We start from the raw sequence: 18,835 nt of genomic DNA on the forward strand, positions 1-18,835 counted from the left end.
GTTAGTGATACCATAATACCTTCAGGAGACGTATTTTGGTACGATTATATTATTGTTGGTTAAGTTTTAGTTTGACTGGAACTTTAAGGGCAGAATATTCTGCATAGGCATAAAATGTGCCAATAACTGCTTTTCAAGGTTAGGACACGGTGTTACACCTTAGTTTTTAACAATACAATATGAGTTCTTATAGGGTTCTGTGTAAATGCAAATGTTAGACTTTCTTAAAGTAGATCCATATGTAAACAAATCTAAATTAGAAAATAATAATGACCTACATGGGAATGTCTTTTAAAAGCAAACATCATTTGCCTGAACTAACATTCTCCGAACACTCGGAGTTTACCTTCCTCTGCTAACTCATTTTCTGGTGGAAACCCTGAAACCTGTTAACTCGGGGAAGTCATCCTATTACCGTCTGTAGCCGGCAAAAAACACATGAGTGTTGGGAGTATTATCTTAGAGCAAGAGTAAATCTATGACACTGCTTCTTGGTGCTCAGGTCCCGCTCCACAACATTCACATACCTTGTAGGGGAGCAATTTGAAAAGATTTTCTAAGCACAACACATATCAGAAAATATCAAGCTATAATATATCATTAACGTCCCTACTATCCATTATTTATTTGTCTCTCACCAGGGAGCTGAGGGCCCTCCATGGGGCTTGGGCCACCCCGAGGTCATCTAGTATCCTGGAGAAGACGGAGCGTTCCTCAGCCCGGTCGATCTGCAGGGGGCTCGTCCCCAGAATCTTCACCCCACTGAGGTACAACGGGACGGCCAGGTTGTTGGGGATCTGGCCTCCGACTGACACAATGCTGCCAGAGCAACCCTGGAGAGGAGAGAAAAACAAGAATGTGTGAGCGAAACAGAGGATAATAACAGCAGGTATAATAAAAGAATAAGAAGTGGAAGGAGGAGAAAAAGGACAGGAGAGGGAGAGATGCTCTGTCAAGTCTTGGACCTCCTGCCACAGGCTTCAGCCAAGATTTACAGTCTGAAGCCAGCTTCCAATTATTCTGGCCGCTGATCACATAGTGAAAATATTAGACAAAACAACAACAAAACAGTTGATCTCGGTCGTGCCATGAGTTTAGTTGTCACTAGGGACAGTGTGCGTGTGTGAACAAAGTGTGTGTGCTCCTTTTAATAACAGCATGCAGCCCCCTTTTCCTGTCTAGCTGATCCAGGGGGGATGTTGTTTCCATGGCAATGCCAGGTTGTATCTCTTCATTATTCATGGGCCTGCTCTCCTGCTCCTGTCCAGGGTTTATCTCCATGCTCTAATGCCGTATTTATCACACATACACACACAGAGAGAAAGCAAGAGGGGACTGTAGCCGTGAGAGAGGGATTGATGGTAATGCCATCACCCTGAACAAACAAACACTTAATCACACTCTGATCCCATCGTGACTTTAACTAGAGTACAATTCCCCTGCGGGGGAAAGTCAGTGGACATTAGTACAAATGCAAACACACAACACAACATAAACACACAGATATCAACAAACATATACATAGAAAATATCAGGGCAATAGTTTTGCAAGTTGGGCTCCATGCATACCACAGACATACCTTATTGCATTGGGCAATAAGGTGAGAATTATATACCATTATTAGGGCTGTCAAAGTTAATGCAATAATAATGTGTTAACGCAAATTTGTTTTAACGGCACTTTTTTTCTTTAACGCATTAATGCAACTTGCGATTTTCAATTAACCTCTTAAAAATCTGACGGGCCGTCGTCGGGCCCGGCCGCTATTCAATCTTTCGGAGGTTGTAGCGGGCTCAGTTTTAAAGCTAGAGAGACTACACTGGCATCACATGAAACTAAAAAACCCAGGGAATCCATCGGTACCAACCATGTCATACTAGCCTGTTGTGAACTTGCGCTAAATTTTGGCGAGGAAAAACTGGCATGGCCATTTTGAAAGGGGTCCCTTGACCTCTGCCCTCAAGATATGTGACTGAAAATGGGTTCTGTGGGTACCCACGAGTCTCCCCTTTACAGAAATGCCCACTTTATGATAATCACATGCAGTTTGGGGCAAGTCATTGTCAAGTCAGCACACTGACACACTGACAGCTGTTGTTGCCTGTTGGGCTGCAGTTTGCCATGTTATGATTTGAGCATATTCTTATGCTAAATGCAGTACCTGTGAGGGTTTCTGGACAATATTTATCATTGGTTTGTGTTGTTAATTGATTTCCAATAATAAACATATACATATATTTGCATAAAGCAAGCATATTTGCCCACTCCCATGTTGATAAGAGGATTAAATACTTGACAAATCTCCCTTTAAGGTGCATTTTAGTGTGCTGCGCCGCTTTCAAATGCATATCAGGGACACAGACAACGTTCTGTACAACTGATCCCAGCCAGGAACAACTTAACCAGTTCTCAATAGCCGAGTCTAACAATGCACGACTTGACTACTACAGCCCTGTATATAGGTCATGTGTATATATTTTGTTTGAATTTTGTCAATTAAGAAATGGCGTGTTCGCATGTGTGTCCTAACCTCCTGTTGGGTGATGTCCAGGATGCGTTCCAGGGTCAACTCCTCAAAGTAAAGGCGGTCACACTCGTCAAAGTCGGTGCTGACCGTCTCAGGGTTGTGGTTGACCACCACCGTCTTCTTGCCCATCTGTCTCAAAGCTCTGATGCTGGACACCGCACACCAGTCGAACTCCACGCTGCTCCCTGGTGGATCAAACAGTTGATACATTTATCTACGTTGGCCATAAACAGAACGTCACAAAAACAGCATAACAAATACATAACTGCATATTAATGTAATCAGCAAAACTTTTATATGAACAACATGAAAATGATATGAAAGCGTATTGTTGAGCTCACCAATGTGGTAGGGCCCGCAACCAAGAACCATAATCCCCTGGTCTTTAAATTCCAGATCATTCTCCTGTTGGATCGAATAAATTGACAAAACCATTGTTGATGACGCACTCTTGTGGACATCAATAACTCTATAGCACAACAAAAACACATATCTTACAAATAATATTACTCATATTCTAATTAAAAAAAAATGTCATAACAAATTATTATACTGGATACATACTATACATCGTAATGGTACTATTCTCAGTTAGCAGAGCACACATACCTGACCGTGATAGGTACAATACAGGTAGTTGGTCATGGCTGGATACTCTGCTGCCAAGGTGTCAATCTGAGAAGAGGGATCAGATAAAACAGAGGTTAAAATGGGTCAGATGTCAGAAATGATAGACTGTTGTTTAAATATTATATATTTTTTCCTTTTGCATGTTTTGACCCAAGAATCAGGAATTACACTCTCGACAAAACACATCAATACTGAACGATGTGGAAAGAGAGTCGATGCTTTAACCTTTATGCCCCCTACATATTTTCATACTCCCCTCACTTACATTTGTGAACAAAGGAAATTGTGTACGAGTGTGTGTGTGTATTGATCAGGCAGAGTAAGTTATCTCGGTCTATCTGAAGAAGCAGCTCGGTGATGCTCACCTGTTTGACCCAAGGTTTGATGCCGTGAGTGAGCCTCAGCTCTCTGGCTGCACTCTCATTGGAGCCCAGTATCTGACCAACCTGCAGGTCTGAGAAGCCGTCTTGTTTAGCCTTCAGCAGCAGCTCCTTGGGTACTGTGCCACTGTAGGAAAAGACAATAAGTAATGGTGACTATACAACGATTCTTAACTTGCAGATCCTATCTTAACTGTTTGGTAACCATGGTTATTACGGTTAGGACCTGATTTAGGAAAAAGCCATTACAGATGAACAATTCCTAAGTCAATGTTCCTATCCTAACTTAAGATAGGAAAAGTGTCCTAACTTCCCAAAATCTTACATACACTCTCCTAACTTTAAGCTGTCCTAACTTTCACTTTTCTTCAAGAGCTGCCTTTCTCTTCGTATCACTTGTCAGTGTACTTATTTTCTTTTTAATGCATCATGGATGCCGGATATGGTGGAGACTGTGTCTGCAATCTTAGCCCACTCTCTCTCTTATCTCCAGAGTTAGTGTTGTTGTAAATTTCCCAAAAGAACATCTATGGATTTCTTTTCAGATGTTACCAACACCTTTAACTCATCTGTCTTGAAGTTAACTGCCCGCCGTTGTTTTTGCTCCATTTTTTGTATGTTTCAATGAGAAAAACAACGGTTAGAAAGTTGTTTATCGCGGCGAGATAAAAAAAAAAATAGTGTTGGTTGCTAGGTAACAAACATAAAGGTTGATAAGGGGTGTTGGATTGAGGATTTAGGATTTCCATACCTGAGATAAGATAGGATGAAGTGAGATAAGAGGTTTCCTAAAGTTAGTTAGGATTTGCATCCTATCTTAGACTCTTTCTATCTTAACTTAAGACTTAACATAGGACATTTCTGTAATACGGTTCCAGGATCACTGCCGAGACATTACACCCCATTTGCATTGGAACAACAATGCTCTTTTTTTTTGCCATAACCAAATCTCCTTTTATGCCAAAAGAAAAGCTGTTTGATTTATTCTCGTACCGCACTATGTCACCTGCAGAGTAGAGGTTACTAGAGTCTGTCAATCATCTCTTAAGTTTAAAAGTTTAATGCACAGTATGCCTGACATGAATGTGGTAGTGAGGAAAGGGAAGCAGAGGTAGTGGAAAAGACGGACAGGTGAGTTTATTATTGAATATTTTCTGTCTGCGGCCCCTCTCATATATCGGTGTATTTTCAAATCCACTGAACTAAGAGGGTCACTCCAGCAAGTGGGTCACGACTAGCTCGCCTACCCAGCGATGTGGACAGGGAGGAACAGCCAACCTCAGAGTGATCAATAACACATCGACAAGCATGGCACCGAGGTGCCAAAGCACCAGGTTGGCAAGTGCAGCCATTTAAAACCCACTTTTAATCGATAAATCTTTAATGCCAGCTGTGAGGTTAAACAGAAAAATGGTGGCAGAAATAAAGTATCAAGAGGCAATTTTGAACTGGACCAATTTATAAAAAAAAACATGAATTTACTTAAATTAAACCATTTTGGACCAGCTGCATTTCCATTTACTTTATTTGTTTTACTTAATTTACTGGTTTTGCATGTATTAGTGTATATATAGAACTTAATACTTATAGTCACATCTTGCTGGTTACCGTTTTATATAATGGCAAAGTAGAGTTTACAGAAAATGATGGGACAGGGAATGCTTGAATTATACTTACAGAATTTCTTTGTGAATCTGTAATTCAGCATTTTTAGTAGGAAGGAGGTGCGCTTGGACGGAAAGGATGACACAGACGTGCCATGGGATTTTCAAAACAAAGTAATCTTGAAGATGATGATACGTATCGAGGTTTTCTAGCCCACAAAACATCTAAAGGTCAGCTGGGTTTTGCTCAGAGTTAGGAAAGTGTGAAAAGCCAGCGACTTCACAGTGAGATGCCAGTGCAGCGACTGGACTCAGCTGATTTGGCCAAATTTTTTTTTACAGTGCATACGATATCTGCTTATTAAAATCACACTTGTTCTATTTCTGAACATGTTAAATAAACAAGTTTCAGTGTATGAAAACTCCATCGTGTCCCTTTGCTTTCTGTTTGTGTGCCAAGTTAAACTAAACACATGAATGCATGATGGAGTTGATATTGATCTCCTCATGTAACTCCCACTAAGGAAGCAACAAGCGGATTTCTTATAATGTCACAGTATTTTTTTTACCTCTAGGTAGAAAACGAATGAAGGGATTCTTATTTGTGGTAAACCACAACTTGCTCTCCCTCCTCCTTATCTGAATTATTTATGACCTTGTAGCGTAACAATATTGGAAATGTCAAGTGTGTTTTAACTCCCACTGCACACGGCCGGGCTGAGAAATAGCAAAGCCAAGAAACAATGAAAGGAGAGAGCAGCTGAGTTAGACTCACAGGAGGGAAAGACATTTGATCTGAGAGCTCGGCTGTCTTGTGTACAATTATCCTCTCTGAAAGAGCAGTTTAGAGCGAGAGGGAAATCCTTTGCATGCCGTGAACTTATGTACATCTGCCCTCACAGACAAATAAAACATGAAAAACACATTAAGACAGTGTGTGGTGTGTTTGTGTGTATTCAAAGAGTGAAGAAAAGGGACTGCCAGATATTTCCACATGTGCTCACAAAAACACACGCAGACAAACTAAATTTGGCAAGAACCACCTTCTGGATTTTCACACTTTTCATTTTCTAAATGATGTGATTCATGTCATGCACAGGGCTTGTATACCTAATTATCTCTGTCCTCATACGCAGGTCTAACAAAAATCTGATTTGTGGTTGTATGTCTATAGGAGTTTGATCATACTGTATTTAAAAAGAAAATGTCAATGCAGAATATGGAATATGATGGTACAGGTATAATAATGGTGAACAGGGGTTGGGGGAAAATGTAAGAATTGAGATTCTTATCTTCTAAGATAAATAAATTTAAAATTAAATTCCACATAAGGACCTAGATATTGCTACTGATGGACAATAATACACCAAATCAAAGTTTTCTCAAGCATCATTGTGTGATTTTCTGTACAATTTATTTTTGAAATTGGCAAGTTTCTGAGAAATAAAAAGGCAGCTCACCTAAGCCTCCTATTTTTTTGTATAACTTCAATTTGATGTTCTTGATTAGCACCCTTATGTACTGAATTGAGACTTGATTTTGAATCGAATCGTGAGATACCTTAACATTCACAACCCTATTAGTGTATAATTTGATAACCAATATATGGTTTCAGTAATTTTTCCAGTAAAAAACCAAACACCAAACATCATCTGGTTCCAGCAGTGAGAGGATTTGCAGCTTTTAGCTTATTTTACTTTAGTCTATAAAATGTCAGAATATGGTGAAAAATGTTGATTCCCAAAGCCCAAGATGACGTCCTCAAATGTCTTGCTTTGGCCACAACTCAAAGATATTCAGTTTACTGTCATAGAGGAGTAAAGAAACCAGATAATATTCACATTTAAGAAGCTGGAATCAGAGAATTCTGACTTTTTTCTTTAAAAAAATACTCAAAACAATTAGCCGATTATCAAAATAGTTGCAGATTAATCTAATAGTTGACAACTAATTGATTCATGGATTCATCTTTGTAGCTTTAATCCAAACTCTACAAAGAAAGTACATGTGCCTCTTGCACAAATTACGAAAAATAAGATGTCCTCACTTTGAAGGATTCTTCTCATCTCTATCAATACGTATCCTTCAGTCCTAACAGTCCAACACTCTTATGCACACAATGAGTCTGCTGACCAGTAGAGCCTGAAGCCCACCTGTACTCCGCTCTCCGCTCCATCAGTCTGGCAGCAGCCTACTGTTGTGTGCCCATCCCAGTGTCCCCTGCTTCAGAGGCAGCGGAGACTACAACTGCCTTCCATGTGTCAGCGTGTTGCGGTGGGCGCCCACCAGACAGTCCAGCCATTAATTATTAAACAGCGGAGTCAGAAGGAAGCAGCAGGTAACCTGTGGCTGAGCCATGAAAATTCACAGCGACTGTCCAGGTAAGAGCCCGAGGGCAGAGAGAAAGAGAGAGGCGGGTAAGAGGAGGTGAACCACCAGAGAGGGAGAGAGAGACGTGAAGAGACTGGGGTCCATCTCATTTTGAGGACCAACATTTTCCTATTGAAGAATATTCAATCATTTCTAGAAAGAACTAGAAATGATGGTGAGCATAACTTGCCAGTAATACGAATATTCATCGAGTGGATTGTTAACTGTAATAGTTAATCAGGATCCTGCTTTGTCATATCAAACAGCGCTGATTTGTGTTTTGTCTTTTTATGTTACAACTGTGGGACACAGATTTTCTTCTGAAAGCCGGAGTAATAATATGATTAAACTGAATTTATTAATTTAATACGAAGAATGAGAATGGAATTTCCCTGCAGGTTTTACAGAGCTGCGGTCAGACAATAGTCAATTAATCGTCTGTAGCGAGGGGCCAATTCTAACCTGCAAACCAACAAAATCTAGGGCAGAAATAATGAGACGGATAACCAGGAGATGAATGTATATGGTAAAGGGGTGAGACTGACAGTGAGTGAGCCAGCTTGGGAGCTAGAAATTATAATATATTCCATAAAATGATAATAATCTGTGAGTCTGCCTGTGGTGCAACAGACTGCAACTTTATGGATGGATGGACGGATGGATGTACTGTATTTTGGAGGAGATAGTTCCACTTGACTGGATATTTTCAACCATCAAAGAGAAGGAGAGAGTCGGACAGATACAATATAGTAAGTGTAACTTCTACTCTAGTTCTTGAGGATGTCACAGCACTATGTACACACTGCACACACTCACATAAGGACACACACACATAAGTATATTACTACTAGGGCTGTCAAAGTTAACGCGATAATAACGCCTTAACGCAAATCTGTTTTAACGGCACTAATTTCTTTAACGCATTAACGTAACATGCGATTTTTAATTGACCTCTTAAAAATCAAACGGGCCGCAGTCGGGCCCGGCTGCTATTCGATCTTTTGGAGGTTTTAGCAGGCTGAGTTTTATAGCTAAAGGGAAGATACTGGTATCATATGAAAATATAAAATCTAAGAAACCATGTCGTACTAGCTCGTTACAAAAAAAGGGTAAATAACGCTCCAAACTTACGTTCAATTTTAGGGAGGAAAAACTGGCATGGTGATTTTCAAAGGGGTCCCTTGACCTCTGACCTCATGATATGTGAATAAAAATGGGTTCTATGGGTATCGATTGACAGCTCTAATTACTACCATTAAACCACAGGCTAAAAATAAATCCTATCACTTGAATTCTTACAGTTACAGTGTGTAGGATTTGGTGTCATCTTTGGTTGCAGATTGCAAGAGTACCCCTCCGCTCACTTCTCCCTTTCCAAGACTGTGGTAATGTGAGGCGCAGACTGCAAAACCGTGCCAACGCCGTTCGCCTCGCTCAGAGGCCATCCTTACCATAATAATGTAAGTGCAACAGAAGTCAGACGGCAGCTGGTGGTACCACGGTTTTGCATTCTTCAGCTCAAGTTTCACAAGCGTGTCGCATTACTACGGTGGCCTTCAGATAACCCTCTCTAGAGCCAGTGCTTGTTTTGTCTGTTCTTGACTACTTTAGAAACATGGCGGAGCAACATGGCGGACCCGATGAAGAGGATCCGCTCCCTATGTAGATATGAAGGGCTCATTCTAAGCTAACGAAAACACAACGATTCTTAGTTTCAGGTGGCTATTCACTAATGAAAACATAGTTATAAATATTATATTCTATTTCTACCAATAGACCCCCGAAATCCTATAAACTGGACCTTTAATTCAACAGCACATGCACACACTAGCACGTTACAGAAATTAAAAAGTAACAAAAAGTTACCTGTTGTAGTTTCCCAGGTGTTTCTCCAGCTGTGTTATCCTGTAGAGTTTGTGGAGAAACCACTTGTCTATGGACGTCAGCTGATGGATCTGATCAACACTCATATCGCTGTGGAGGGCCTAAAAGGTAGAGACATGAAACAGACTCAGCATTACATTTATCATTCATTATCAATTTCATCATTCGTGCCCTTTATGGGATCATTCAGAGAGCAGAAACATCCAATAGGTTTCACTAAGTTTCAACAGATTCTTTAATAAATTGCTTGTGATTAAAATCATGTTACAAATCATTCAGTGAACTGCTATTGGATAGGACATAGGTCATTCAGAACGGTCTCTATAAATAATATGTTTTTATCCATTACTTTTTCAAGGACTCCTTCACGTTAAATCTATTGCAGGAACAATATATTACTCTGCCAATATTGACCTTTTATGAAAAATCTGATATCAAGCCAGCCTGTGTCATTAACCTGTAATATGACAGAGGTTCTGCCCTGACAACAGCTTGTAAATATGTTTTATCATTTTTATATTATACGGCTGAGCAGAAGAATCATTCCAGGTTAGTGTGGGAGGATTTTACTCAGCAGTCTGTAAAACTTGCAGTGATACCTTGCCCTGTAAATAAGAAGCTTCTAATCAAGCTGCGACTTTCAGAATTTTAGTGTCTCGTGTGATTTCAGAAGCAAATCCAGATGCAAACAGATGCAAATGCTGGAAAAAGTACAATATGTAACAAATGTTAAAGAAACCTGCTAATATTTTACATATCAGAAAACTACTTCTAATTTATTTTCCTCCAGTATCTTCTATCTATAATAATAATAATAATAACTGTTTAGGAGGATAGGTGTCTCTTATGGCCTTGGCTGTCTTCATTTGTATGCTTTCCCCACCATAACAAAATCCAGCTGGTGGGAAACAGAGAGGTGAGCTGAGAGTAACAGTGACTGTGCTGACCACCTTTAGGCATTATAGCTGGTGTTTGATTGCTTGGAGATAAGATGTGGATCATTAATCCCTAATGCTGTCGCCATCTTCAATGATCCCTCTCCATATTCAAGGGGACAAAATATAGCTCGGCTGTCGGGACAACAAGCTCGCACAGCTGGAGGTTTTGACACTGAGACGACCTCATTCTGCTCTTCTTTCAGCTGGTGATAAAAGTATGTTGAAGTGCTGGACCTGCAGATGTTTTTGACCTTGCGATAGTTCACGCGATGTCTCTGTGTTTGAATGATGGAGCTTGACCCTGTGTCTAGATGCACTTATAAAAGTGCTGTTTCACCTTCGTCTGATTCTATGAGGAAAAAGAAAGGCGAACAGCACTCTATTAGGCAAGCATGCGATTTGATATTATACTTTATTGCGATTTTTGTTAACTTTTTTAACACTAGACCATGGGAAAAAATGTAATCATACACTTCTGGGGACTTTCTTTGGAAAATATCTAAATTAATAAAGTAAAAATATTTGATTTTCAGCACGATTGATTGATTTTCAATCAAATATATTGATTCTGGCATTAAAAAAATCGATTTCAAAAACGTATTTTGTGACGTCACAGTGACCTTGATCTTTGACCACCAAAATCTAATCAGTTAATCTTTGAGTCGAAGTGGAAGTTTGTGCCAAATTTGAAGGAATTCGCTCAAGGCGTTCCTGAGATATCCTGTTCACAAGAATGGGATGGACGTGAGGTCACAGTGACCTTGACTTTTGACCATTAACCACCAAAATCGAATCAGTTCATCTTCGAGTCGAAGTGGACGTTTGTGCCAAATTTGAAGATATTCCCTCTAGATTCCATCTGTTCCTGAGATATCACGTTCACGAGAATGGACCAGACGGACAGACAACCAGAAAACATAATGCCTCCGGCCACGGCTGTCGTCGGCACGTAGGCATAAAAAGAGAAGCATCTCCTCACAATTACGCATTCACAACTAGACATGCAGGAAGGCCAGGGACTCATCTTGCTCCGCATTTCATGCTTTTTTCATGATGATTTTTCTGTAACACTTCAAAATGTGAATTTAATGAGAAAACTGTAGTGGGCATCATTTATTATTAACGTTATGAAAGATTAGTGTACCTTGGCGAGGGAGAAGATGCGGGTGATGGACGGCACAGCGAGCTCCTGTTGCAGGTCCTGGGTGTCGGCCCAGGCCTTCTTGAGTGGCAGCCGGGGCACGAAGCCATCCACTGATGGATGACACATCCTCAGGGCCTTCTGCACACTCTCCTCAAAGGTCCGGCCAACTGCCATCACCTGAATCCAGAACAGGGAAATACATGACAGAAGAATACAGACGTGTGAGTGTTGGGAATAAGGAAGCGGATGAGTGAGTGAAAGACTGAGTGAATGGGTGAGTGTTTATCTGTGGATCCTCCCCCACCTCTCCGACACTCTTCATGGCGCTGCCTATTTCATGGGACATGCCCTGAAAGCGGTCCAGGTCCCAGCGGGGGATCTTGGTGACGATGTAGTCTAAACTGGGTTCAAAGCAGGCCGTGGTCTTCTCCGATACAGCGTTCTTGATCTCCGGTAGGGGGATACCCAAAGCCAGCTTAGCGGCAACAAAAGCCAAGGGATACCTGGGAGATGGAGCAGGGAGACCAATATCAACTAGTGGTTGAAGTTTCTGCACTAAATAAGCATTATTAGCATGATCACACAATAATGATCTTGATTAAAACTGTGATGTTGTATTGACTCCTATACTTTGTCCTACTGAAAAGCTCCAACATCTTTTTGATTGTATATGTGTATATATGTTGTATATGTATGTATTCTCTCACCCAGTGGCTTTCGATGCCAGAGCGGAGCTTCTGGAGAGCCGGGCGTTAACTTCAATGATGCAGTACTCCAGGGACGCCGGGTGTAGGGCGTACTGGATGTTGCATTCGCCTATAATGCCAAGGTGACGAACCACTTTGATGGCCGTCTCACGGAGCATGTGGTACTCCTCGTTGGACAATGTCTGGCTCGGTGCCACCACTATGGAGTCACCTGAAGAAGAAGAAGAAGAAGAAGAGGAAGGATTTAAAGGTCTTAAACAATAATAATAATAATACATTTTATTTAGTGGCGCCTTTCTGGACACCCAAGGACACCTTACAAAAATCTGTTAAAACATAGACAGATAAAAAACAATATAAAAACAACAGGACATGACAGAGACATATTTGTACAAACACATAGGATGGGTGATGATGAGTTCTAGAGAGAGTAGGCCAGTTTAAACAGGTGGGTTTTCAGGAGGGATTTGAAAGATGTGATATTGTCAGACTGCCGGATGTGTGGGGGGAGTGACTCTGCAGTTGGTTAATGAGCTTAAACATCACATAAAGCAACCGAAGCCTCTTTCTCACATGGATTTGAATTTAAAACAGGCAGCAGCACATATCCCATGTAAAGCATAACCCTATACATCTCCACATTTTGCGGTAAATGTTTAAGAAACGTTGAAGAATATACTGTATATTTGGGTTATGTATTGGCAAGAATGTGGCGATACAATACACATCATGATACAGGGGTAACGATTCAATGTATTGCGATCATTTCTAATCAAATTTGAGGAAAACGGTCATAGTATAAAGAACACACACAGTAAAAAAAAAGTGATACCCAATTTATGCAATTCTAAAACTGTTTAGGGACCCCACTATACAGAAATATTAAAACACACATTTTTAAAATAGGCAACAAAACTGCATGACTTTTGCCCACAACTGCATGTGATTATCATAAAGTGGGCATGTCTGTAAAGGGGAGACTTGTGGGTATCCATGGAACCCATTTTCATTCACATATCTTGAGGTCAGAGGTTAAGGGACCCCTTTTCAAAATGGACATGCCAGTTTTTCCTCGCCAAAACTTTACCTAACTTTGGAGCGTTATTTAGCCTCCTTCACTATGTTATTAGGTTTTTCTAGTTTCATATGATGCAAGTATCTTCACTTTAGCTTTAAATCGAGCCCGCTACAACCTCCGAAAGCCAGAAGGGCGTCCGGGCCCGCTGTCTGGCTGTCAGATTTTTAAGAGGTTAATAAAAAAATCAATAGTGTTTTGGAGAATCGATACAGTATCGATATTTTCTTACACCCCTACACAGGAGAAGATCGCATTTTAGATGAAAAACACAACACAACATGTCTGTTTATGATTTGTAATTTGCAAAGACCACTTAAACCACCTTTATTCTTAGGTGCACTTCAAGTGTCTCTACATGTTCTGGATGTTGGCTATGAGAACTGAACTAAACCCAAAGTTTTCCTCCCAAGTATTGACCCTTAATGTTTTTTTATTGATCTACAGAAATAACACAAGGACTAAAACATCTACGTCATCCTGAACATCCATGAACAACCTGCTAGCATTGAAAAGAGCAAAAAGAAAACCCGCTCACCCTGAAGCAACCTCCCCAGAGAGAGAGAACGTATGTGTTTATGAGATAAACAGAATACAAACAGCAAACAAACTGAATCAAACACAGCAGAACAGAGACGCTGTAAACAATAGCACAGAACAGAGCACGACAGTCTGAAGACAAACACATCAGTATGTAGTGCATGCTTTAATACCTGTGTGAATGCCCAGTGGGTCGAAGTTCTCCATGTTGCAGACGGTGACGCAGTTATCGGCCACGTCTCTCACCACCTCATATTCCACCTCCTTCCAGCCCATCAAAGACTTCTCCACCAGGATCTGACTGCTCATAACCAGAGCCTACAGTACACAATATACACACAATGTTATCAGTTCAGATGCAGTGTGTCAGAATTAGCATTTACACAGCTGGTAGGCACAATAACATGAATATAATTCAATACAACAGCTCTGCAATGTAAATTCAACAATTGGAAACTTTACAATCAGTGGCGGTTATTTTAAGCACTGATACTTATTACCAATGCTTAATGCTTTATCATTATATAACTGCAATGAAAACTATATGGGATGTACGGTAAACATGTTTTAACACTCCCCCACATTGACTGATCTTGAGCCATTATCTGAATGTACTCAAAAACATTTTTAATTGACACACTGTTATTGATTTTACACATAAATTAACATTAAAAACAGATTGGGTGATATATATTGAGGCAATGACTACTCATTCAGTAGAAATAATTAATAATTAGATGTTATGTACACTAATTAGCTATTTTTTCTAATGGTTTAGCATAATAAATACATTGCCTGACTGATATTTTTTGTACTTTTTCCTTTCCAGTGGAGGATACTGTATGTTACATACATATAACTCCTCCATGAATCTTAATGTAAAACCAACTGTCAAAGGAAGGGAACATTTTTGCATATGAAGGAAACATAGATGGTTGAACACATGCAAACAACCGAGAGACAAATAACTTCCTTAACAATATAATGCAATTTAATACACCTGCACCATGAATTATATCCTCAATAATTAGAATAAAGTTGAACGAAGATCTCTCACAGTCTCATTAAAAACTCTAAACCTCAGTTACATCCAGTATGCTGTAGTATTTTTTCCATGATCACTGTATTGAATAGCATCAAATCACACAAGTGTTATTGTGTTGACTTTGTTATTGTGCCTATTCCGGTATAGATTTTGTACTAACTATTCTTCTTACTGGCTATGCTTCTTTTTGGGGCGGCAGTAGCTAAGTCTGTAGGGACTTGGCTTGGGAACCGGAGGGTTGCTGGTCAAGTCCCTGCATTGATTATTTACAAAGTGTGGACTGGTAGCTGGAGAGGTGCCAGTTTGCCTCTTGGGCACTGCCAAGGTGCCCCTGAGCAAGGCACCAAACCTCCAGCTGCTCGGGGCGCTTGTCCATGGGCAGCCCTCTCGCTCTGACATCTCGTCATTAATGCATGTGTGTAGCTCCTGTTTGTGCATGTAGTTTGGGCCTTTGTGTGTAATGTGTAATGTGATTTGTTTTTTATATAATAATATACTTGATTGCAGCTTCCCTACATATAATTGCACCTACAATGTAGAGTAAGGTGTGCAACTGGTCTGAATTCATAAAGGTAAGTAACAACAGATATCTTTTTAATTTATTAAGACTTGGAACGAAAATGTGGTAACCTGTTACAAGGACGTGTACTAACAGTTTGCACAATTACACATGCAATGGATAGAAATAAATATAATACTCTTTTTGATAACGCTGAGGACATACAGTAGGGTTAAAGGAATAAGTACCTTGGGTTTTCACTTTGAATCTTTATCAAAGGTCAGACAAAAGCCTCGTGAACTATATTTGCTCTGTGCTTCATACAAAACAGTCAAACAGCTGCTGAGCATAACTGGCACAGAAACATTTGCTATTGAAACTTCCAAATGAAACACAAAATAAATAACTTTAAATGCAAAACGGGGAAAGCAGCAGGACTTACAGCATGGCATAACAAGTATGCATCAATCAAACAGTCTGGCACAAACTGTTCATGTTGCAGCCTGTGATCACAGATTATAACCAATTCAGCTGTCAGACTATAATAGTAGTGTATATAATAGAGCTGGATACCGGATGAGCACAAAAGAATGTTGCTAAGCAACAGCAAACTATTCCCTTCTTGGCAGAGCATCAAAGAAACACATCTAAACAATTTCAAAGCTTTTATCTTTGTGCAGGTTAATGCTGTAAACACGGGTAAAGGTATAAACTAGAAAAGATTGTCAGTAACAGTCTGGGTAAAATGCTTCAATTGCTGATTTGATCAGCACGATCAATCATATGTAAAGAAAAGAAATTACAAAGAATAAGAATTATAATTGCACTACACTGCACCATTTATTCTGACCTTGTGGGCAGTTTCCTCCAGCTTCTCTTTGTTGGAACACAGACCAGATCCCAGACCACCAAGGGCATAGGCTGACCGTAACATCACTGGGTAGCCAATCTGCTCTGCTGCTTTCAAGGCATCAGGTACCTGAAAGATGAACACAAATATTACACTGTATTTACACTGCTCACTTAACACGTAACCCTCAGGCATCACTAGGGACATTTTTGGCTTTTAAATTGTTTCATCATTTTGGCTGTGATAATGCATATGGCATCAAATTTGGCAAGGATGACTCTATAAAAAACTGTGTAGCCAAAATACAGACACTCAGGCCCCTAAGGACAAAAATGCCCCCATAGAAACCCATTACACACACTATTTTTGATCCCACGGCCATTACAGCATAAAACCATGGATTCTATTATATCAGGCTTTCAATCTAGAGCCCTGGCTTCAAAACTATAGTTTTTAATATTTTCCACCTAATTGAGCCATTTCCTCATGTTTGTCATATAAATACACAATGTTCCTGGTTTCCACTGGGGGCATTGCTGCCGTAATATGGAGCACTGCAGAGTTTGATGCAATAAGTGCATCAAAACCAATGTTGTTGCTAATCATTGACATATCCCAAACTATAAAAAATAAAAATCCCTCTAGTAATTAATATAATTTTTTTCATAGAAAAAAAACCCAGTGGCATTATGTAAACAAACTAGCATGCACTGCTGCCCTTCTTTTAAAAAGAAGGGCAGCAGTGCATGCTAGTTTGTTTACATTTAATGTACTTTACTTAATTTATGCCTTCTATGAATTACGTTTTTATTGTATTTTATTATTATTTAATGGGTTTTATCTTTCATTTTATATTAAGCATTCTATGTTTTATATTTTTTTTTCTGGTTTTATTTTCCCTCTTAATGTTTGTAAAATAGTTTTTATATTCATTTTAGGAAGGGGGACGTTTTTGTCTCTAAGGCAGTAATTGTCAACTGGCTGTCTGCAGACCACATCCGGCCCGCTGTTAGCGGCCATTGTTGAAAAATAAACCCCGACATGGACATTTTTGTCCTCTAAAGACATCAAAGCAATTTTTTTTAAAGAAATGCACAAGGGTTTAAAACACACAAAAATACAGAATACATCTACACTACATATGCAGAATGTATATCATCTTTGTCTTACAAAATTTACAGAAAGAAGATGATCTTTTTTTTCTTGTTATTGGATCCTTACCGACCCCACAGCAAAACTGGGTGCAATCTTCTCATTAATCTCCATCAGTTTGTCAGCAAACAGTTGTCTGTCCTCTGTGGCCATGATGGACTCCACCGGGGTTCCTAGGACCTTCACCCCGTACTGCTCCAGGACTCCACTCTGGAACAACTCAACTCCTGGACACCGCACAAGACACCAAACCACACAGATGCACGGTTAAACATACAGGTAATCTAAAAAACATTAACTCAACCAGTAAGCGGAAAAAGTCTCACCGAGCATTGCATATGCCATTTAGTGAATAGAGACCTACAGTAACATGAGCTTCTCATACCTTTGGTGTTTGTTATTTCCTACCCTGGCAGTGCCTTGCACAGAACTCTACGACACATTGCCGCAAACAGTTGCACACGTCTCACCGCAGTTGAGTGCAGTCTGTCCACCCATGGAGAGCAGGATGCCGTCTGGACGCTCAGTCTTGATGACTTCAGTTACAAATTGTGGCGTGACCGGCAGGAAGTAGACAGAGTCGGCCTGCTTGGTGCCCACTTCATTGGTCTGAACCGAGGCTATGTTTGGGTTCATGAGCACCGTCTTCAGGTTTTCCTCCTACAACATCATGTCCACAAGGTTAATTATATTCTGTCCTCATTGTCACATTTATAACATCCATATCTTTCATTTTAAATGTGTTCAGCCAGGCATTTATTTCTGTTGCTTAAAATACAACTTTTGACAATAGACCTTTTTCACAGCAGACATTTTGACTTGTTAGAATAGAGCAGGCTTATTAAATTGGCGGCCAAATCCGGCCCTTTAACAACCTCAATCTGGCCCTTTGATCATTTATAAATATAAAAAAAGATATTAAAAAATAATAAGTTCTTCCCGTTCATCAACGTTACACCTTAACATACTAACGCTGTTACGGACTGTTAAAAGCAACGTCATTGTGTTTTATTTAAATAACCTGATTACATAACACCAAGTTTATGGGTGTTTACATTGTTCAATTATTAGAATATCATAATTTTTTTAGTAAGCTAATTAGGCCATTCATTAGTTATGTCTTATTAAACACAGAAATACTTATTTTCTTAAAACGTTTTAACCCAGGCTGTTTAAGCAGAGGGAATTTAGGAGAATCAAACTGAATAAAAAAATATGTTAAATGCAACAAGTGTTTATTAAAACAACAACCTACTAAGATTAAAAAGGTTTATTGTTTTCACATTTAAATTCCTAGCTTTTCAGATCAGACATAGGAAATGGAAATGTCAGGCAGCTTTGCACTTCAATGTTTTTCACCCTAATTTTATTGTTCACACCTGTGCTTTTCCTACTGTGACATGTCAAAATCTCCTCCGTGAAAACTATTTCCAGTGACTAGCATGGTTACCATACAGTATGCACACCAAATTATTCAAATTTGTATATG

General features: G+C 39.7%; 1 protein-coding gene across 2 annotated transcripts in view; it reads right to left on the reverse strand.

Annotated features, from left to right (window-relative positions):
* The window catches only part of cps1 (carbamoyl-phosphate synthase 1, mitochondrial), a 53,771-nt gene that overhangs the window by 27,618 nt on the left and 7,318 nt on the right, over positions 1-18,835 (reverse strand). For both annotated transcript variants that reach the window (XM_074659622.1, XM_074659621.1), the window contains 13 exons: positions 17,817-18,006; positions 17,416-17,573; positions 16,195-16,323; positions 13,974-14,118; positions 12,186-12,396; positions 11,783-11,981; positions 11,479-11,655; positions 9,379-9,497; positions 3,524-3,665; positions 3,138-3,203; positions 2,870-2,933; positions 2,532-2,713; positions 639-833 (listed from right to left, as the gene is read on the reverse strand). In XM_074659622.1, the coding sequence (XP_074515723.1) occupies positions 639-833; positions 2,532-2,713; positions 2,870-2,933; positions 3,138-3,203; positions 3,524-3,665; positions 9,379-9,497; positions 11,479-11,655; positions 11,783-11,981; positions 12,186-12,396; positions 13,974-14,118; positions 16,195-16,323; positions 17,416-17,573; positions 17,817-18,006 (1,977 nt within the window). The remainder of the gene's footprint in view (positions 1-638; positions 834-2,531; positions 2,714-2,869; positions 2,934-3,137; positions 3,204-3,523; positions 3,666-9,378; positions 9,498-11,478; positions 11,656-11,782; positions 11,982-12,185; positions 12,397-13,973; positions 14,119-16,194; positions 16,324-17,415; positions 17,574-17,816; positions 18,007-18,835) is intronic.

Source organism: Sebastes fasciatus, chromosome 14, assembly GCF_043250625.1.
Source record: "Sebastes fasciatus isolate fSebFas1 chromosome 14, fSebFas1.pri, whole genome shotgun sequence".
NCBI lineage: Eukaryota > Metazoa > Chordata > Actinopteri > Perciformes > Sebastidae > Sebastes > Sebastes fasciatus.